At 41.7% G+C, this 19,140-nt stretch overlaps 1 protein-coding gene across 1 annotated transcript; it reads left to right on the top strand.

Moving 5' to 3' along the window:
- Positions 1-167: 167 nt before the first annotated feature.
- On the top strand, positions 168-19,140 carry ipo7 (importin 7). Its single transcript, XM_086071630.1, has 25 exons — positions 168-692; positions 4,801-4,882; positions 5,816-5,969; positions 6,983-7,141; positions 7,210-7,366; positions 7,937-8,026; positions 8,121-8,215; positions 8,287-8,371; positions 8,468-8,602; positions 8,917-9,016; positions 9,121-9,197; positions 9,351-9,467; positions 10,118-10,207; positions 10,359-10,524; positions 11,563-11,723; positions 12,385-12,513; positions 13,889-13,955; positions 14,071-14,196; positions 14,332-14,429; positions 14,513-14,608; positions 14,719-14,939; positions 16,214-16,422; positions 16,581-16,787; positions 16,866-16,982; positions 18,087-19,140. The coding sequence occupies exons 1-25, from the start codon at positions 609-611 to the stop codon at positions 18,182-18,184; spliced, it is 3,120 nt and encodes a 1,039-aa protein (XP_085927756.1). The 5' UTR covers positions 168-608; the 3' UTR covers positions 18,185-19,140.

The following is a 19,140-nucleotide window of genomic DNA, read 5'->3' as shown; positions in this document are numbered from 1 at the left end:
GGCAATACACCGTCTGACTACCTTACTGTTCTTTGCTTCAAGGTGTCATCTGGTGTTTTCACGAGACACTTTACAATGGCATCATGAAGGATATTACATCACTTGCTTTGAATTTTGTCATTTGTCATCCCTTTTAGTGCTATTGCGCATTTTCCAACAGCAGTCAATCTGCTCACCGTGACCAACAGTCATCCGGTAGAAAAACACCACATTTTTGTTTGTTTGTTCGTTTGTTTGTTTTTGAATTATGGATGACTAGTATACACAGATACAACATGTTTTCAGCTTGCCAAAACCTAACTATAGTCTCATTCAAAAGTCGGTTGGTTTTAATTGCGAGGGAAATATGTAAAACTTCGGTTATTTGACAAATTTGTTCAAAAACAAAACAAAACTACAAGTCCCATAGGTGTGCGGGCGCAGCCGGAAATTGGTTGCACACATTTGGCGCTGATCTATCCGGGTTCTTCATTCGCTTCTTCCTTTCGCGCCGGGTAACCGGAGAGCTGTGCGTCCATGTGCGCAGTCCCTGGGAGCTGATAAGACATCTAAAACAGCCTCAATCCGAGCCAAGCAAGCAAGATTATTTTTCTCTCCCCTCGCCAGCGATGGATCCCGAGGTTTTAGTCGAGGCCCTGCGGGGCACCATGGACCCCAATCTGCGAGAGGCGGCGGAGAGACAACTCAGCGAGGTAAAGGTTTCCAACTTGGGCTTTTTAATGGCTGACGATGGCGCGGTCTCGCATCGGGCCTCTGCTCACAACATCAAGATGGTGTGAACGCGCAGGCTGGGCTCTTGCTTTTTCCCGAAACTGTCCTACTGTTTCACTTCCCTCTTTGGTGACACCGTACAAGTAATTGGCACGTAGTTCCCAATCGTGCGGTTTTACGTTCTTCGTTCATCGCCAGCTCAATGAGCCAGCTGTGTGGCTAATAATGCTAAGCTAGCTGCCTCGTCGTTTATACCCGCTAAAGGAGACATGTTAGCGTAGCACGCTCACATTTAGTTAAAAGCTAATCGTGTAATGAAATGTAAATATTCGGGGTGGTCAATCGCCCTTTAGCGCACTGAAGACAAATGAGAGCTATTTCGACTAAAGATGAGCTAGTTTAGCAGAGGGAGGGGGGGCGGGGGTTACTTAGCTGCTGCTGCTCACGTGTCACTGACAAACCGAGACGCAATGACATGTCGATTCAACGTCGAAATATTTTTTATTCCCCGAATATAGCCAGTACGTTTGGTACTCATGATATACGATGACATATTAAAATAACGATTTCCTGTTAATTTATTTGAATATGTATGAATATCGAGTATGGTTAACGCCAAGTTAGCAACCTCTTCGTTCGGGCAGTGGTAGTTTTTTCTCCTCTGTCGTTTTAGATACACGTTTGCGTCCCAGGTTTATAAAACAAGGTTAGAACATATATGACGCCTGTTTTACTATTTGTGTAATCGAGTTGCGAAACTAAATTATATTGTACGCTTTGCTGTTCTAGTGTTGTGACGATACAAACATGGTAGTGGTTATTTTGCCGTGACCGGCATCCCTCGCCTGCTAGCGTTATTTATTTATTTTAACTGTGGACGGCTCTGATTGGTCAATCGCTGGAGCGATACATTTTTGGTCTGCTGTAAATCGGCCATTTTACCGTCATTATAGTAGGTTAGCCGTAAATAGAATATTTTAGTAATGTGTAGGCTGCTGGGAATTTGTCATTTTGCCGTGAGCCATGCACTGTTTGTAGCTCCGTCCTCGCTTTACCCCCTTCTATTTTTTTTAAATTAAGTTTTCATTTTGCATTGCCACTAAAAACATGTTATCGACATTACCCGCCAAACCATAACCCTCAGAGCAGGGTCATCAGGCAGTAGGACACACTTTTGCGTCTTTTCAAATGCAGACATCGCATCTTCTACTTCTTTAAATGTGGAAAATTCATCAACGCAGAGCAAATCCAACTCCATCATGGCATTATTAACAGTCAAATGTGGCAACAACTGCACTGTTATTCAAGTTCTTCAGTAAACACGTGAAAAAAAAACCCTGCTCAGTTACAACTCCCATTTGTCTGCAAGAATTGTAAACATAGTAAAAAATAAAATAAATTAATAAAATAGTACAGAGCAGTATTTGAACTCATCACCCAACACTTTCTATCCGAGCACTCTACCCACTAAGCTACAAGCTGGTACGCTCAGACATAACATCTGTATAAAGTACTTCACGGAAGACAGATTTATGTCAAACTAGCGTAGACGTGTGATAACTAGCACACCCATTTCTTTTTCCACTCTTATTTTATTGTTTGGACAAGTGTTAAAATGCCCAAATTCTGCCTTCAATACTGAAACGGTATGATCAAAAACCCAAAGCAGTGAAACTGTTGTTGAAAAAAAACAGGGATCTAACATATTTTAGTTTTATATAAAATGACTCATAGCTGCTAAGATTTGTAACTTTTTTTTCAACAGTATTTCCTCAGAATAGTTAAAACTGCTCAGTAAAGTACAAAAGTGTATGGAGTCATTTGTGTAAACTCTAATTGTAGTTAAATGTACTGCAGTAGAGCAGTTTAATAGTCCTGCCAGACATATTCATACTCGGGATGCTCCGATCCACTTTTTTCATTACCGATTCGATACAGATACCATGGGTTCAGTATCTGCTGATACAGATCCGATCCATACTAAATTGTCTTTGCACTAGTCCCCCCAATAATATTCAATATATTTCCCAAAAAGAACCTCAAATGCTTTTAGATGTTCTTTAATGTCTTGGAAATATTTTTTTGAACATTTATTGGAGAACGGCTTCCGCTAGCTGGCGACACTGGGCCCGCCTTCCTGCCAAATGACTTCCGATGTCCCACCCCCAGTGCAATTTTGACAGGCGGCGCAGTGTAGCAAAGGGGAAACATTTACCTCACCTTTCCCTGTTTCACCTCGTCATTGGAGACGTGAACATGCGCACGCCCTGGAGATAAACCTCTGTGGATCGGACCATTTTGACAGATGCCAGATCAAATTTTCCCACAACCGTGCTTTTTAAACGTCAGGTATGAATAGCCGCAGCCGTTCAACAACACCGGTTATTTCTGCTCACGCGCGTCGCAAAACGAGCTATGCAGCATAATTGATAGCTCTTCTGTTTCCACACGACCCATTTGGCAGGCGCACAACAACACAGAGCTCAGCTTTGAATGCCACCCTGGGAGAGTTGCGTACCCGACGGCTGTGGGTAGGGTTCCGAGGCGGCTGGTCTGCGCTGGCACCGGCGGTGGGCGTCCCCGCGCCGGTCGCGGCCTGTCCTGGACCAGGTTGCGTGGACATGGGGAAAGGGGCTTTTTGGTCGGGCTTTTTGGCCGCCGCCGCCGGGAACTACCAGCACACTGCTCGCCGTGCCGCCACTACGTCACCGCCGACCGATCGCCGGCCGCCTCCCCAACCCCCCGGGGCTCCGGTCCGCGGCAGGATGGAGGCCGTCCACGGCCGCCCGCTGTAGAGGCCATAGGCTGAGACATTTGAAGCCGCGGAGCCGCCATCTTGGCACTCCCAAGGAACGTATCTCGGCATACGCATTATGGCTGTAAAATGCCTACACGTGTAGCGGTAAACTGCACAAATTGCCAGTTTAAAGGCTGTGGACGAATATTTCACCTGTAAGTATGGTTGAAATTGGAAGAAAAAGAGGGTACATACCGTCCACTTGTTATACATGGCGGCCAGCCTTTCCTATCTGCTGTATGTGTTTTAAAAGGCAGCAACTTATTTTTTGTTGTTTAAAAAAACTTTTTTTTGTGTGTCTACAATAAAAACCGTCAAACTGTGTTTTTTTCTCAGACAATAACCGTACACAAAAATGTGAAACTGTTGCACCCCTAGTTCAAGCAGATTGCAGCCTGTTTGTTAAACACAGTGGCTCAGTTATAAGCCTGAAGTTTCAGATAAATAAATACATTTTCATACAAATCGTACACGTTTACTTATTAGTATTTTCTAAATTTCAGTAATAAAATCACAATAATCGACTTACAGTTTTGAGTTGGGACTTATCGGCATTGAATCGAATTGTGACCTATGAATTGTGATACGGATCGAATCGCTATATACGAGGCAATTCACACCCCTAATTATAAGCAAATGTGTATTCCATAATAACTGAACAGCCGTTTATGTTACATGGTTGTGAGTCACTGTAGCTGTGATTGTGTCCACAATGCAGCTGGCAGCAGGTCCCAATTTGTTTTTGTGCTGGTAGAAATTCTATACTTGTCATCAAGTTGTGCATCTAGCGAAAAGCACGTTGTCTGGGGGAGGATGGAGTCCTGCTCAAGTGTACACTTTCTAAATCAAGACCTGTGCTTAGTCATGGGCTGTTTTTTTCTTCTATTTATTATGGAAGCTGGCCAAGCACAGACGGAACGAACAGGGCAATATGTTGGAATGTAGAACATGCGTTTCATCATGTCAGAGCGTAATTGTAGAAGAAGGGACACATTTAGATTATGGCATGGATCTTCTGGAATGAAATCTACACACCAATCTGTGCTACATGGTGCCACCTTCACAAGGCACATTTATTAGTGACTGAATGGTTGGTTGCCAATGTGCCCTGCCATTGGCTGGCGACCAGTCCAGGATGTACCCTGCTTTTTGCGCAGTCAGTTGAGATAGGGTCCAGTACACCTGGGAACCTATTAAGGCTAAGCGTTACAGAAGATGGGTGGATAGATGTTAGTGATAACATTGCTTCTTTATTGTATGATGATGATGAGATGTTTGTTTCTGATTTACAGGGTCACACCCAGGTCAACTTTTTATCCACTCTGCTACGCATCACAATGACTGATCAGCTGGATTTGCCGGTCAGGCAAGCAGGTGAGTCTCTGGTGTTTGTCTTCTCTGTCAAATGCGTTTAATGCAGCAATACAGATTAAACCTAAACAAAAAAAGTAAAGGGGTGAGTAACAAAGAAATGAGAGACGTTGAGGTTTTACCATTACTAGTTCAAATTGATGTGTGATGGTTTTAAAAGCCTTTCAATTGCAGTTTATTTCAGTACAAACCAATAGATTGTGCAGTAATACTTCTAAAATTAAAACAAGAGCTGGGAGTGCAAGTTGAGCCCAGGTTTGTGTTTCAAACTTTTTTTTCCCCCATTAGAAATGCATGTTTACATTTTCTGTTCTAGAAACTGTCCTCCATGGAAATAAATATCGATGATGTGGTTGCCAAAGAATTTGTGTGGCATGTACAACTTCTCTGGGCAGCATTGTTCTGCTCAATACAGCAGTGTCACGGAAACGGGAGTTCAAATGAGCTTGTATCTAATAGGACGTTTTAATGATAACTTAAATAGTAAACTTAATAAAACCACTGTATAAATCACCAGGGGGGGGGGCATATACAGGTTATTGGTAGAAGGTAGTACTGCAGTCGCTTGATTTTTTTTTTTTTTAATTGTACAGTAGTTTGACTCGTTGGTCAGCATTAATAGGCTTTGTTTTGATTGTCTAGCCAACGGTGTTGACATTTGTGTCAGCATTCTGTCAGCATCCCATGCGACACTCCTCCGTTCCCCCGTTACCTCCCACTTTGCCACAGAGAAACACACATACTACCGGTGTATATACCCTGATAGCACCTGTGTCGCATTCAAAATGAACTACAGATGACAGGTCTTTGATTCTAAGGGACGGTAATGAAAGTAATCTTTTCATTTCTATACAGCATTGCTGTGTTTTTGCATACATGTTTAAGCATGGTCAGCTGTCATGCCTTCTAACATGTTCATGATCCCTTTCATTATAGGTGTTATTTACCTTAAGAACATGGTAACTCAGCACTGGTGTGTTGGAGATGGTTCTTCTACAGAGGCGCCTGTCAACAACATCCCTGATGAAGACCGACTATTCATTCGAGACACCATAGTGGAGGCTATCATCCACTCGCCTGAGCGCATCAGGTGACTACACGCGTATCTGCTATTTAAGTATAATGTACTGTACATCACTTCACCCTCCTAACTTGGACTAGTCGACTGTTAGCCACCCTGACAACCAATATTATCTTTGGTTTTCCTTTCCAATAACTTGAATTGCCTACACAACAAATTGTGATTTCTAGTATAACAGTTGTATCTTAATTTAGGGATCATACAATCTAATGGATTAAGGTACTCAATTTAATCACAAAAAAGTTTAAGCAAAATTTCTGCCTCGAGGCTTGGCATCGATCATTTCCCCCCACAAACTATTATTGCAGTTGCACGCAACACTCCATAAGTTGGTGCGATGACAGTAAGTTACAAGGAAAGAGTCGATAAATGACAATGTCCAAAGTTAGGGATTGTTTTACACTGAATGAGGAAGATAAAATGCAATATGTATCGCAACAGCACATCTGTGACTGACAACACAAGGTAACGTATCAATGTTAGCTAATTTAATGTAGTCTTCCACCGTAGTAGAAATGCCCTTGTGGATGCTGGCTGGTGGAAGAAAACAAACATGTAATAAGCACATTCATATGTGAGCTGCTGATAGCCGCACCTCACACAGTTACTTAACACACAGTCAGTCAACAGCCAGCTAACTTTATACTCTCATTCCCTGACGCCCACGTCACTTACCAGACCAGACCTGGCCTTTTAAAGCCATACACACTCAGTCACAGATATTAAGTTATTTTGTTTAATAATGCAGAATCAATTTGTATCCAATTAATCAATAAGATAATCGGTAGAATAATCCATTATGAAAATACTCGTTAGCTGCAGCCCTTGTATAGTGTATATTGCTATGTTTAATAAGTCTTTTGTCAGACTACTGCATCTCTGCAGCATGGATGCATGTGCTTGCCCCAACTTAATAAGTAGTAACCCCTACTTAGCAATGTTTCCTACATGGAGGTCTAAAGTTTCAAATGTCCAATTCTCTGGAACACGGAATCAAACCTATCTATTTTTACTTTTGACAGAGTCCAGTTGACAACATGCATCCACCACATGATCAAGCACGACTACCCCACTAAGTGGACGACCATCGTGGACAAAATCGGCTTCTACCTTCAGTCCGACAACAGTGCAGGATGGCTCGGCATCCTGCTTTGCCTTTACCAGCTGGTGAAAAACTATGAGTGAGTCAGTGTACCATCAGATAGGAAGCCGCTGTCTTGCTCGAGGCTAACTTGTCCATATCAACCAGATACAAGAAGCCTGAGGAGCGTCAGCCTTTGGTGGCAGCCATGCACATATTCATGCCCATGTTGAAAGACCGTTTCATCCAGCTTCTCCCAGACCACTCTACAGACTCTGTGCTCATACAGAAACAGATCTTCAAAATCCTCTATGCCCTTTTCCAGGTAATACCACCTGGTTGCCAAGGGTACTTGAAAATAGCAAGTTTTGAAAGCTTGAGTTTAGATTCGTAACTACAAAACCAAAAGTTTTAAAAGGCAAAGTTAAAGTACCACTTGACGGTCACACTCCCTACCTAAGTTGAGCGAAATTTGTAACAATGGTTTTATGCTATGGGATAATTATAAAGTTGAATTGTTTGTCTATAAATTTCTAAAGTGTCCACTTTTGTGTTTATACTATATTTTTGTGTATTTGTAGGTATGTTCTGGAATGTAAATGTCTATATTGGGCTAACTAGTGTACACATGTGCAATAGGGTTGGGATGTTTTTTGAAAGCAGATTGGTTCATTGTTGTCCCCCTTCTGCTATTGCAAACTTTTTTTGTATTGTGGCTTAAATCTCATGTTGTAAAATAAAGAAATAGCCATTGTAGATCTACTGCTGCAAATGTAAATGCTGGAAGACATTAATGTTAAAAGTGCAGTAATAATGTGAGTGGTGTGTGTTTATGACAAACCAATTTAGATAAAATTGTTGCATTATTAAAGTGACTTCTCTCCTCTTTGCACAGTATAACCTGCCCCTGGAACTCATCAACAGACAAAACTTGACGGAATGGATGGAGATTCTCAAGACTGTAGTGGATAGAGATGTCCCCCCGGTGAGAGCTTGAGTCTGCATGTCGCTTTAAAATTGCAAGTGATCTCTTGCACGCATTTCCGCATTATCCACTTGCCTGGTTGTTCTTGGTTCAGGAGACAATGCGGGTTGATGAAGAGGAGCGTCCCGAGCTGCCTTGGTGGAAGTGTAAGAAGTGGGCCCTTCACATCTTAGCTCGGCTATTTGAAAGGTACAGATTTCAATCGTCTTAACATGTCATTGGTGTTACTTTCAAATGTTACAATTTAATTACATTTCTAGATACGGAAGCCCAGGCAATACAACCAAAGAGTACGTAGAGTTTGCTGAACTTTTCCTAAAGGAATATGCAGTGCCAGCACAGCAGGTATGGTCCAGAAGGTGTGACGTATGCTGCAAACCGCTGGCCAAACGTCGGACGGCAAATAATTTTAAAGACATTTGTTCATTGGTCTGCTTTTAGGTGCTGCTGAAAGTCTTGTATCAGTACAAGGAAAAGCAATATGTGGCTCCTAGAGTACTCCAGCAGACGCTCAACTACATCAACCAGGGGATAGCTCATGCGCTCACATGGAAAAACCTCAAACCACACATTCAGGTACGCAATCGATGCAAAGCCATTTGAATGATTGGGTTGGAAAGTTTTTGTCAGGCTCATGAAGCCAAAACGTTCAGCCAAAAGATGATGAATGATTTTTGATTGTTATTGGAAGAACTATGATTTTTGTACATGACATGTGCTGACTATAATGCAGATGTTTTGCTCATTTATGAGTGAGCAATTTTGCCCATGCTTAAATTTTTTTTATTTTTTTATTGCTCAGTAAAAAATAAAGGAGACGATAAAGTGTTTTTTCTTCTGTTCTCACGCTGCCATGATTCTGACTTCTGTCTTCTGTCTTTGTCCTTCAGGGCATCATTCAGGATGTGGTTTTTCCCCTCATGTGTTACACAGACGCTGATGAGGAGCGCTGGCAAGAGGACCCCTATGAGTACATTCGCATGAAGTTTGGTAAGCAAAGGAGACTACATACAGGCAGTGTCTGGTCATCCTTAAGGAATTAATTTACTCACTGGTGAGTAATTTGTTCAACTCAATCACTTCTGTCCACTTAGATGTATTCGAGGACTTCATTTCTCCTACCACAGCTGCCCAGACGCTGCTCTTTACTGCATGCAATAAACGAAAGGAGGTCAGTTGAGCTGCTTTTATTTTATTTTATTTTATTAATGCTGATTTGAGTTGATATCATTGAGTGTTTGTTGTGTAGTTGGTAGAATCCTCTGAGTGGCTAGATGAAACCCAGTAATGGCAGTAATACAAGTATTTGTCCTCTTCTGTTCAGGTGCTGCAAAAGACAATGGGCTTCTGCTACCAGATTCTCACTGATCCTACCACTGATCCCAGGAAAAAAGATGGTGCCCTCCATATGATAGGCTCTCTGGCTGAGATCCTGCTCAAGGTAAGTTGCATCATTCGCAACCCACTTTTAAAAGAGACTTGGCCTAACAGGATCTTTAGCAAACATTCTAACTCTGACACAACTAATTTCCTGTGGATTTTCAGCAACATTTCTGACCAGTGACCTAGAAGGATCTTACATTTCAATTAATAATCATTTCTCTACAACTCACCTAATGACCTTTTCCCAGCTGTAAACGGGGGTTTACATAAGCGGTGTGTAGGTGTTCTTTCACGCTAGAAACATTGAATTGCCTACCAGATTCAAGTCTTAATAGTGATAAATCTGATCTCCTAGAATCGCCACTGCTAGTGAGGTCGATGCATGGTTCGGGGGGGGGGGGGGGGTAAAATGAGCACCAAAATTATGTGCACCCCCTAACCATAATATTGTTTAACTCAATCCCTCATTAACCAATGCGTTATATAAATGTCATTATAATTTTTTTTTTAGTTTCAGTCAAATTCGAACTTTTTTTTTGTGTTTTTTGCTTGACATTGTAATGGTGAAGCACTGACACGTACACACGCAAAAATCTTAGATGTTGCACATCCTAAACATACAGGAAATGTCTCACACAGCATTTTGCTTTGTGTAACATGATTATGTGATTACAGTCTACCCCCTCTCCTTTTTTTTTTCCCCCATAGAAAAAGGTTTATAAGGACCAGATGGAGTTCATGTTGCAGAGTCACGTCTTCCCCTTGTTCCGCAATGAACTGGGCTACATGAGAGCCAGAGTAAGTGATTATCTGAATGTTTTTGTTTGTCCATTAATAGCTGTGAATAATTCTAAATGAACTAAAAACTATGGGACAGATTTTTCTATAAGACATCATTTTTGTGGGTCCCCTTTAATATGATCTATATTTCTATTAAACCTTATTGTAGGCCTGCTGGGTGATCCAGTATTTCTGTGAGGTGAGGTTCAAAAGTGACCAGAACCTACAAACTGCTCTGGAGCTGACCCGCCTCTGTCTAATCAATGATAATGAGATGCCAGTGAAGGTGGAGGCTGCCATTGCCCTGCAGGTTCTCATCAGCAACCAGGAGAAAGGTGATCAAAGATGATTCTATCATAACTCTTGTATACATAGTATTCACTGACGTCACGGAATCGCAAGTCCGCCCCTCATGTTGGGTCAACTTTGCTTCTATTGTGTTTACACCAAATGTTCTATTGTTATTGATGAATGTCACCCCCAGCTTCCTCTAACGTTATTTGTGTAAGCAAGATGTATGCGGAAGATTTAGCTCAAAATTCTTTGCAGCGGTAAACGTTGAAACGTTTGGTTAGTGGAATTGTTTGGATTACAAACTTTTGCCGAAACTGCTAGGACGACATGGCAATGTATGCGCTAAGGTAGGATGGCTTGGCTCTCAAAACACGGACATTCTTGCGTCTTCTGTACTTTCGGCTTTTATTGGTTGCTATGTGCATTTATCATTTGTAAATTCAAAGTGAAGAATCTCGTGTTATTTTTAAACCAAGTTATTTTCATACACTTTAACAGCAATTTCAACTTTTGGGCTGGGAAAGGAAAAAAAGAGAGTATTTGGAGAGATCTCAAAATCGAACATCTTGACCACTAATCTATTTTTAGCCAAAACTAGCAATGCCTAACGGCTCACACATCACGATTGCATTATGGTAAAAGCATTTTTACCATCTTACAATAACACTTACCATAATCAAAATGGGCAGAACACACTTTGGTAGACTTTGTCGGTTGGAAATCCTTTTGATGTATCTTTGTGGGGCAAATGATGGCATGTGAATTCTGTCTAGAAGTTTCATTTCATATCTTTGTTTGCCCAATTATGCACCCGTGAACGGCACACGAGTGCACCATTGTGAAGCGATTTGTGAAAATCCGGAATGAATGAACAAAATGAATCAAAGTAACTTGTAGTAAGCAACATGAGCGCTCCTCAGCATTTGCTTGCGTTGACTCACTGGCCGTTTGTCCCACCAAAGGTGTGTTGGGTCGCTAGGTGGGGGTCGGTGACGTCATGGGAATACTATGTATAATTCTGGAGTAATGTCCGTCCTCCTGTTGTCTGTTGTGTGACTGTATTATTTTCCCTCCCTTAGCCAAAGAATACATCACCCCCTTCATTCGTCCAGTAATGCAAGCATTGCTGCATATTGTCAGGGAGACGGAAAATGATGACCTCACCAACGTCATACAAAAGATGATCTGTGAATACAGCGAGGAGGTCACGCCTATTGCAGTAGAGATGACTCAGCACCTGGTAAACACCTGTGTTTTTGTTGTTGTTGTTTTTTGTGCTAGGGCGTGATTGACTCTCAGGTAGAAATTAGGAAAAAGGTGGCTGTCTGAATTGACTAATGGTTAAAAAAAAGATGCTCAAAGTCAGGGCTGAAACTAAATTAATTAATCAAACAACTTGAATAATTCCTTTTCCAAAAATGAAACAAAATCTGCCTTGAAGTTTCAAAGTGATAATTTTTCCACACAGACTTATGCTATGGTAGACTGTTGTAAATAAGTTGGCGCCACAGCACATCTACAATCTCCAATTAAGTTATCCATGTCAGTAATTCACTAATTCAGTATAGCTTGCCACCATTACTTCCAACATATTGTAGTGGTGGTCATGGCACTCAACAGTATGTACACTGGCACACTGTTAGCCAGGCAGCCGCTAATCTGAGATCACAGCAGCAACAATACACACACTTGCTCACGAGACCCCACTTTTCAAAGCCACAGTCACAATTATTATATTGTGGAATGTGAGGATCACCACCTGAAGTGCACTATAGTAATACCAGTATCTCATGCTAATTTTGTTGTTAAAAATGGCAAAATAAACAATGCTCAAAATATTCAATCGTTGCAACTGTACTCCAAACACACCATCACAAGTATCTCTGTTTGCTGTCTGGCAGGCTATGACGTTCAACCAGGTCATTCAGACTGGGCCTGATGAGGAGGGAGGAGATGACAAGGCTGTGACAGCTATGGGCATCCTCAACACCATCGACACATTGTTGAGTGTGGTGGAGGACCACAAAGAGGTTAGCAGCAAAGCCTCTGAGCAGGCTGCCTATGCGTTGTCTAACACACACGCCTGATTTATCTCTGTACCACTTCCCCTGACTTGCTGTCGCCTTTCTGCCAACACACTTTCAGCCGCCCACCACCTCCTTGGAACGTGCTCTCTTCTCGCTGTGTTCTCATTCAGGCAGTTGCTACAAATAGTTCTGAGGCCCACTGCCAATGTGTCTGCGCAAGCACAGGCACACACAAGGCCAAATTGCTATTTGATGTTATAAAGCCTTGAGCTCCAGAAAAGACTTAACTGTTTGGTTGAACATTTGTTTCTCCACGTGTTCATCTTTATTTGTGCAAGCAATAACACAAATATTCTGCTACAGTACATGCATGTTTAAGCCAGTGGTTCCCTACCTTTTGTGCTCCACCCCTGAGATGAACTTAAAAATGTTATCACACCTACTTCAAAAGTAGATTCTGATTGCAAAATTGGATGGACTGCAAAATTGTTTAACTCAATCATTTTTCTGAATTTGCCATATTGCCAGTTGTTTTAGAACATATTGTGATTAATGTTCAAAGTCCCATAGAATATTGGTTATACATTATTTTCTTTCTTTCACTTTCATTATATTTAACTAGAAAAATTTTTCTTTTTCCATTTTGTCATCAGCAATAGAGCATCGATAGGTTTCACCAAACACAGCCGTTTCTAACCAGAAATTAAGGAAAACTAGCTTTTTTGTCCAAAGTATATCAAGAAGAACAGTTACTTTGATGCTAAATTGCTAATATATTCATTTCGCTTTTGTGTCTCCTCAAGCTATAAAATAATCATAACAAGACTGAGAAACAGTTCCTCATTCACTTCATGAACTACTGCATAATCCTTTCTCACATTTACACACACACTTAGTACTACCTATGGCAGCGCATGCTCTGTTTATACGATACACATACATACTCTTGAGTGTGAGGTGCCTACACTTGTTGGACTTCTATGTTTGTATGCATTTCTCTTCCTCATAATCGACGTGACAAGCCGAGATTTACGGCCCAATCCTTATCTTCCACTCAAAAGTTGTGCTAATCTCAAATACAGAGTGCTTCAACACTGCAATGTACAGGGATCTGTTAGTCTTAGCAGTGGGCTACAACGAATACATACAACAAATAATGAACAGAATTTTTTTTTTTTAATACAATTGTATTTTGTATAATTTTCTATTAAGTATTGCACAATTTACTTGATATTGAAATATGATGACCCAATTTAATGTCACATTGCCATAATTTAAACAATGCCTATCAATTACCATCCGCATACAATATTTGTATGCAAGTGTATATGACACTTAATTGTCACATTGACGCCAACTGCTTTTTAACCTTGCGCAGATCACACAGCAACTTGAGGGCATCTGTCTGCAGGTGATTGGCACAGTTCTGCAACAACACGTTATGGGTAAGCTGTGGCCAGTTCTTCCTGTTCAGCCACATTCTGCCTGCCTGCGCCTTGCTTCCAACACTTACTTGGAGAGAGAGAGCCCTGTTTTAATTTGTTACTTGACTTTTTCCAGAGTTTTACGAGGAGATCCTGTCATTGGCTCACAGCCTGACTTGCCAGCAGGTGTCACCACAAATGTGGCAGCTCCTTCCACTTGTGTATGAAGTCTTCCAACAGGATGGATTCGACTACTTCACAGGTTCACAGTCACACCCTCGAACAAACGCCTCCCGTCGATGCTCACAATACTCCAGATCCACACCGGGTTTCCTGTTTTTAAATGTCACCATGGTTACAACCAGTTTTGTGTGACGAACACCTGTTTCCATTGCAGACATGATGCCTCTCCTTCACAACTATGTAACAGTTGATACAGACACCCTCCTCTCAGACACCAAATTCCTGGAAATTATGTATGATATGTGCAAAAAGGTAAAATGCTGCAAACTAGTTAATGTTCAGAAGCAACTTGTGTTGTGACCAGAAGGTTAAAATTTGTTTTTGACCCCACCAAGATTCTGACAGGTGATCCAGGTGAAGATCCCGAGTGCCATGCAGCCAAGCTTCTGGAAGTAATCATTCTGCAGTGCAAAGGCCGAGGCATAGACCAGGTCGGTTTATGTACATTTCAAGATCATACTTGAGGTTCACAGTACCAAGGGATAATCTACCCAATGCTATATACCATCCCAAAGTAGTTATTTTTTGTGTGCAATTTCAGGTTGTGCCCTTGTTTGTGGCTGCTGCCCTGGAGCGTTTGACACGAGAGGTGAAAACCAGTGAGCTGAGGACTATGTGCTTGCAAGTGGCCATTGCCGCACTTTACTACAGCCCCCCTTTGCTCCTCAACACACTGGAGAATCTGCGATTTCCAAATAACACAGAGCCAATCACAAACCACTTCATCACCCAGTGGCTCAAAGATGTCGACTGCTTCCTTGGGTAAGCGTTTTTATTCAACATCAAGAATCTCTCAATACAGTAATACGTCCAGCATAGCTGTTGTGATGGATTATAATGATATGACTACAGTAATTTCTGGACTACAAGCCGCTACTTTTTTTCCACTTGCATTCGACCCTGCGGCTAATACAAAGGTGCGGCTTATCCATCAGATCACAAGGGGAAGCACAAGCGCGTCAGGCAAAGCAAAACAAACCAAGTGAACCCAAATACAGTAGGAGAAACCGATCGAGAGCGAGACAATTTGCACCCTCATTATGGAAAAAAAAAGTAGCTGGAACCCGGTGCGGTAACATTAAAACACCTGCGGCTTAGTCTGGTGCGGCTTATAACAAACTCGAGTATTCCCCAAATTTATCTAGCGCGGCTTATAGTCAGGTGCGCTTTGTAGTCCAGAAATTACTGTAAATGGAATATAAGCCAAAATATATATATATATATAAATAGCTGTGGGGCTATTAAATTTATAGGCTTTATTAGTCAATCCCATTAAATGAAATGTTCACATTTTTCCCAATTTGAATAGAGTTAAGACTATGAATTAGGGCTGTGCATGAATCGGTTGTGATTTGAGTGGGCGTGGAAAAGCTTGGATCAGAATGAACCCTTGTAATACTGTTGTGTGTACTTGTGTGTCCATTTAATTGAGAGCTCAATGTCTGTGATGTAACGTGTAGCCATGTGGGGGAGTGCTTGTGGGGCAAGCAGTTTCGTCAAGCTGTTAACACGGAAGTGTGTTCCTACAGCCGTAACTGGATGTGCGTGTGTGTGTGTGTGTGAATAGTAAGCCAGTAAATGAGCTTTTAATAAACTGGTCACCAATGAATGCCATTTGCGCCAGAGAGAACGTCTCCTCAGCTAGTTATCTTAGCTTTATTATGCTGCTGATGCTCGCCAGTGTGGATACTTTATTGTGACACACCCAGTAGGTGCAATAACTAGCTTCTGGCTCTTTTGGCGAGGCAGGATAAAGTAATCAGTTTTTTAAAAAGTAAAATTTATTTAGGAGTTAAAATGGCAGAAGGCAGCCACCAGTATTTGTTACAGTTGCCCCTGTAGTTTTCAATTCAATAGATTAAGTTTGCAAATAAATGAATGGAAGCGGTTTGGGCACCCACCGACTACTAATGGTTGGATGGATATGTCATAAGCATTTGAAGGGTGTCCTGTGGGGATACATTGGTAATCTATAGCATTCTGATTTCAAGCTTTGATCGCTCTATTTCTTTTCTTTTTCTGTTTTTTTCAAACAGTCTCCATGACAGGAAGATGTGCATCCTGGGCCTCTGTGCCCTCATTGACCTAGAACACAGGCCCCAGGTCATCACGCAGGTTGGCGGTCAGCTTCTTCCAGCAGCTATTCTCCTCTTTAGCGGCCTCAAGAGGGCGTACGCCTGCCGAGCAGAGCACGAGAATGAGGATGACGACGACGATGAGGATGGGGACGACGAAGATGATAATGGTATGATTTAAGTTTTGAGGGTTTGCAATGGGTTATTGCTCGAGATACACGTTTTATAGATAGATAGATAGTGTACAGCACAGTGCATACTGGCCTTAATTATTGTACACGTGTGTGGAGTACTCTGGTGTTATTGTAAACCTTTGCTCTGTTTGTAGCTGAGCTGGGAAGTGACGAGGATGACATTGATGAGGAAGGTCAGGAATATCTGGAGATGCTAGCCAAGCAGGCAGGAGAGGACGGAGATGACGAAGACTGGGAGGAAGACGATGCAGAGGAGACGGCACTCGAGGGTTACAATACAGCTGTAGATGACGAAGACAACTTGGTAGACGAGTATCAGATCTTTAAAGCCATACTACAGAGTAAGAGAAACACTGAAATCCAAAAAGCTGTATCACTTTCAGTCCCTGTAGTCACGATTGATCGTCACTCTTGCGCAGGTATCCAGACGCGTGACCCGGCGTGGTACCAGGCATTAACTCAAGTACTCGACGAAGATCAAGGCAAACAGCTTCTTGACATTGGCACACTGGCAGACCAGAGACGGGCAGCACATGGTGAGCTTTAGTCAATTTTCAGTAATTACAGGAGGATTTAGCAATGGTTAAACTGCTAGCAAAACGCCTTCTTTCTTTGAATGGTTGTTTTTCCTCAGTCATGGTGTTTCTTAAAAATCAAACTGAGATACAGACTTGCCCTCCTCCAACCAAACCCCCCACAAATTTACTCACCATGAATCCACATTTGCTTTTCGTATTGACATTAGTCATCGAATGACCCAATCAACTTGTGATTCACTCAAGGGAGTTCTCCACATTATCAGTCTGCGACTGCTTTACTGTGATGAGCTGGGGAAAGGCGGGACATTTTGTACAATATTTTGAGCTGATTGGACGATACGGCAACTTGTGCACACTTGCCAAACTTTTCTTTTGACCAATCACGGCAATGGATGTGAACGTCGTCGTCCTGGAAAGAAAAAAGCATGAACATCTTTACCAGCTAAAAAGCATGAATCGCCTCTCACTGTTCTTTAAAAAGGAAACAGAGTAATTGTGCGGAGTGGCAAGCAGGATGAGCAAGGGGGAGGGTTGTGAGCTGACAGAGGATTTCTTATGTGAATTCAAAGAAAGGAGCCCACTGTGCCCGTCGCTCACACTCGCAATCTACTGGAGAGTTAAAATGTACAGTAGCGCTAATGCTAGCCAAAAAGCATGTTTGTGGAGGCTCCTCGTTGTTGATCTGTGCACTATTTTCCTTGCTTGTTTATTATTCTGCAAATTGAGTGACGAAGGGAACCTGATACCTGTTTCGAATGCTTTTCATTATTTGTATTGTACCTTTGACCATCCAAGGGAAGAACATTGAAATCACTATATGCCGCTTGCATAAATATATATCTCTGATTAATAAATAATATGTAACTAATAATACTATAACAAAATAATTGGTAACTTTGTGAGATTATTTCATGTGCTTTTGCTCTTTCAAATTTAACCAGAAACTACACAAGACGTAATTGATTTTCCCAAATATCAAAGTGTACTGAGCAGTGACCATAAAACCGAGATACAAATCAAACTTTTGTCTATATGTGTGTGTGTGTGTTTCATAGGAAATAATCACTCCTTGTCACTAAGCGTTGTATTTTCAACTTTCAGAATCCAAGATGATCGAGAAACACGGCGGATACAGGTTCACAGCGCCAGTAGTGCCACCTACATTTGACTTTGGAGGCACCGCTCCCGGAATGAATTGAGTCACCCGCTCTACTTTTTATTACTCTGTGACTGATTGTAGTGAAGTGAAAAAAAAAGCTTGTGTTGTTCCCTTAAGTAGTGGTTCCAGAACTGGTTCTTCTCAGCCATTCTTCAATCTTTATCAAACGAGGGAAATAGCACGAGAAGATGCGGGAGAGCAACCAAAATGCAACCAATGGCTGGGGAAAACAAACCAAGAACTTGAGCAACAGAGGAAATGCTCTGAACAACACTGTCTTCTGGAGTCCAGTGACGAGGGCTGTCCCGATGACAACTCTCCTGCCCCCCCCCCCCCCCCCCACTGAAACAAAATTGGAGGATTAACCTTAAATTTGATAATGGGACTAAATATTGCATTATCACTGTCTTGGCCACATGGCCGTAATAAGATTATACCTCTGGTAGTGGTGGTATCTGTTTTCAGCATAAACAGTTCGGTCTATGTACATACAAGCCAAGGTTATTGAGTTTTCAAGTAGCCTTGAAAAGCAACCAGAGGCGTTTATAAGGTATCAACAGCTGTATTCATATGTAGCATATTGGATACTTCATAGCGCTATGTGATGCCTGATCTCTGTAAATTAATGACTAGCACTTTCATATTGTTCAGGTCTCCTAGCCTTCTGTATCAGACTGCAATTTTTTTTTTTTTTTTTTTTTAAAGAATTGAAGACTATTTAAAAAAGAGTTCAGCTGTAAGTTTGTTGCGACAGCTGCTTGTCTGCATACAGAGCGGATCCGAGGGGCAACTTGGAAACAGACATTTCTACAAGAGGAGAATGTTCTTGGTGTTCAGTATGGCTACAGGATATGTGTTTGTGAGCACTGAAAAGTACAATTGATTACATTACTGCGGCATGTACAATTGTACTTATCGTGAAGGTCTCAAGCTTTTGGTTGGTGTATGGATGAACCATCTATATAACAACATATTAAAAACAAAAAGCTAAGGGAA

This window comes from Leptonotus elevatus, chromosome 3 (genome assembly GCF_054856555.1).
Source record: "Leptonotus elevatus isolate MCC_2025b chromosome 3, RoL_Lele_1.0, whole genome shotgun sequence".
Classification (NCBI taxonomy): Eukaryota; Metazoa; Chordata; class Actinopteri; order Syngnathiformes; family Syngnathidae; genus Leptonotus; species Leptonotus elevatus.
This window is presented reverse-complemented; position numbering and strand designations above follow the sequence as displayed.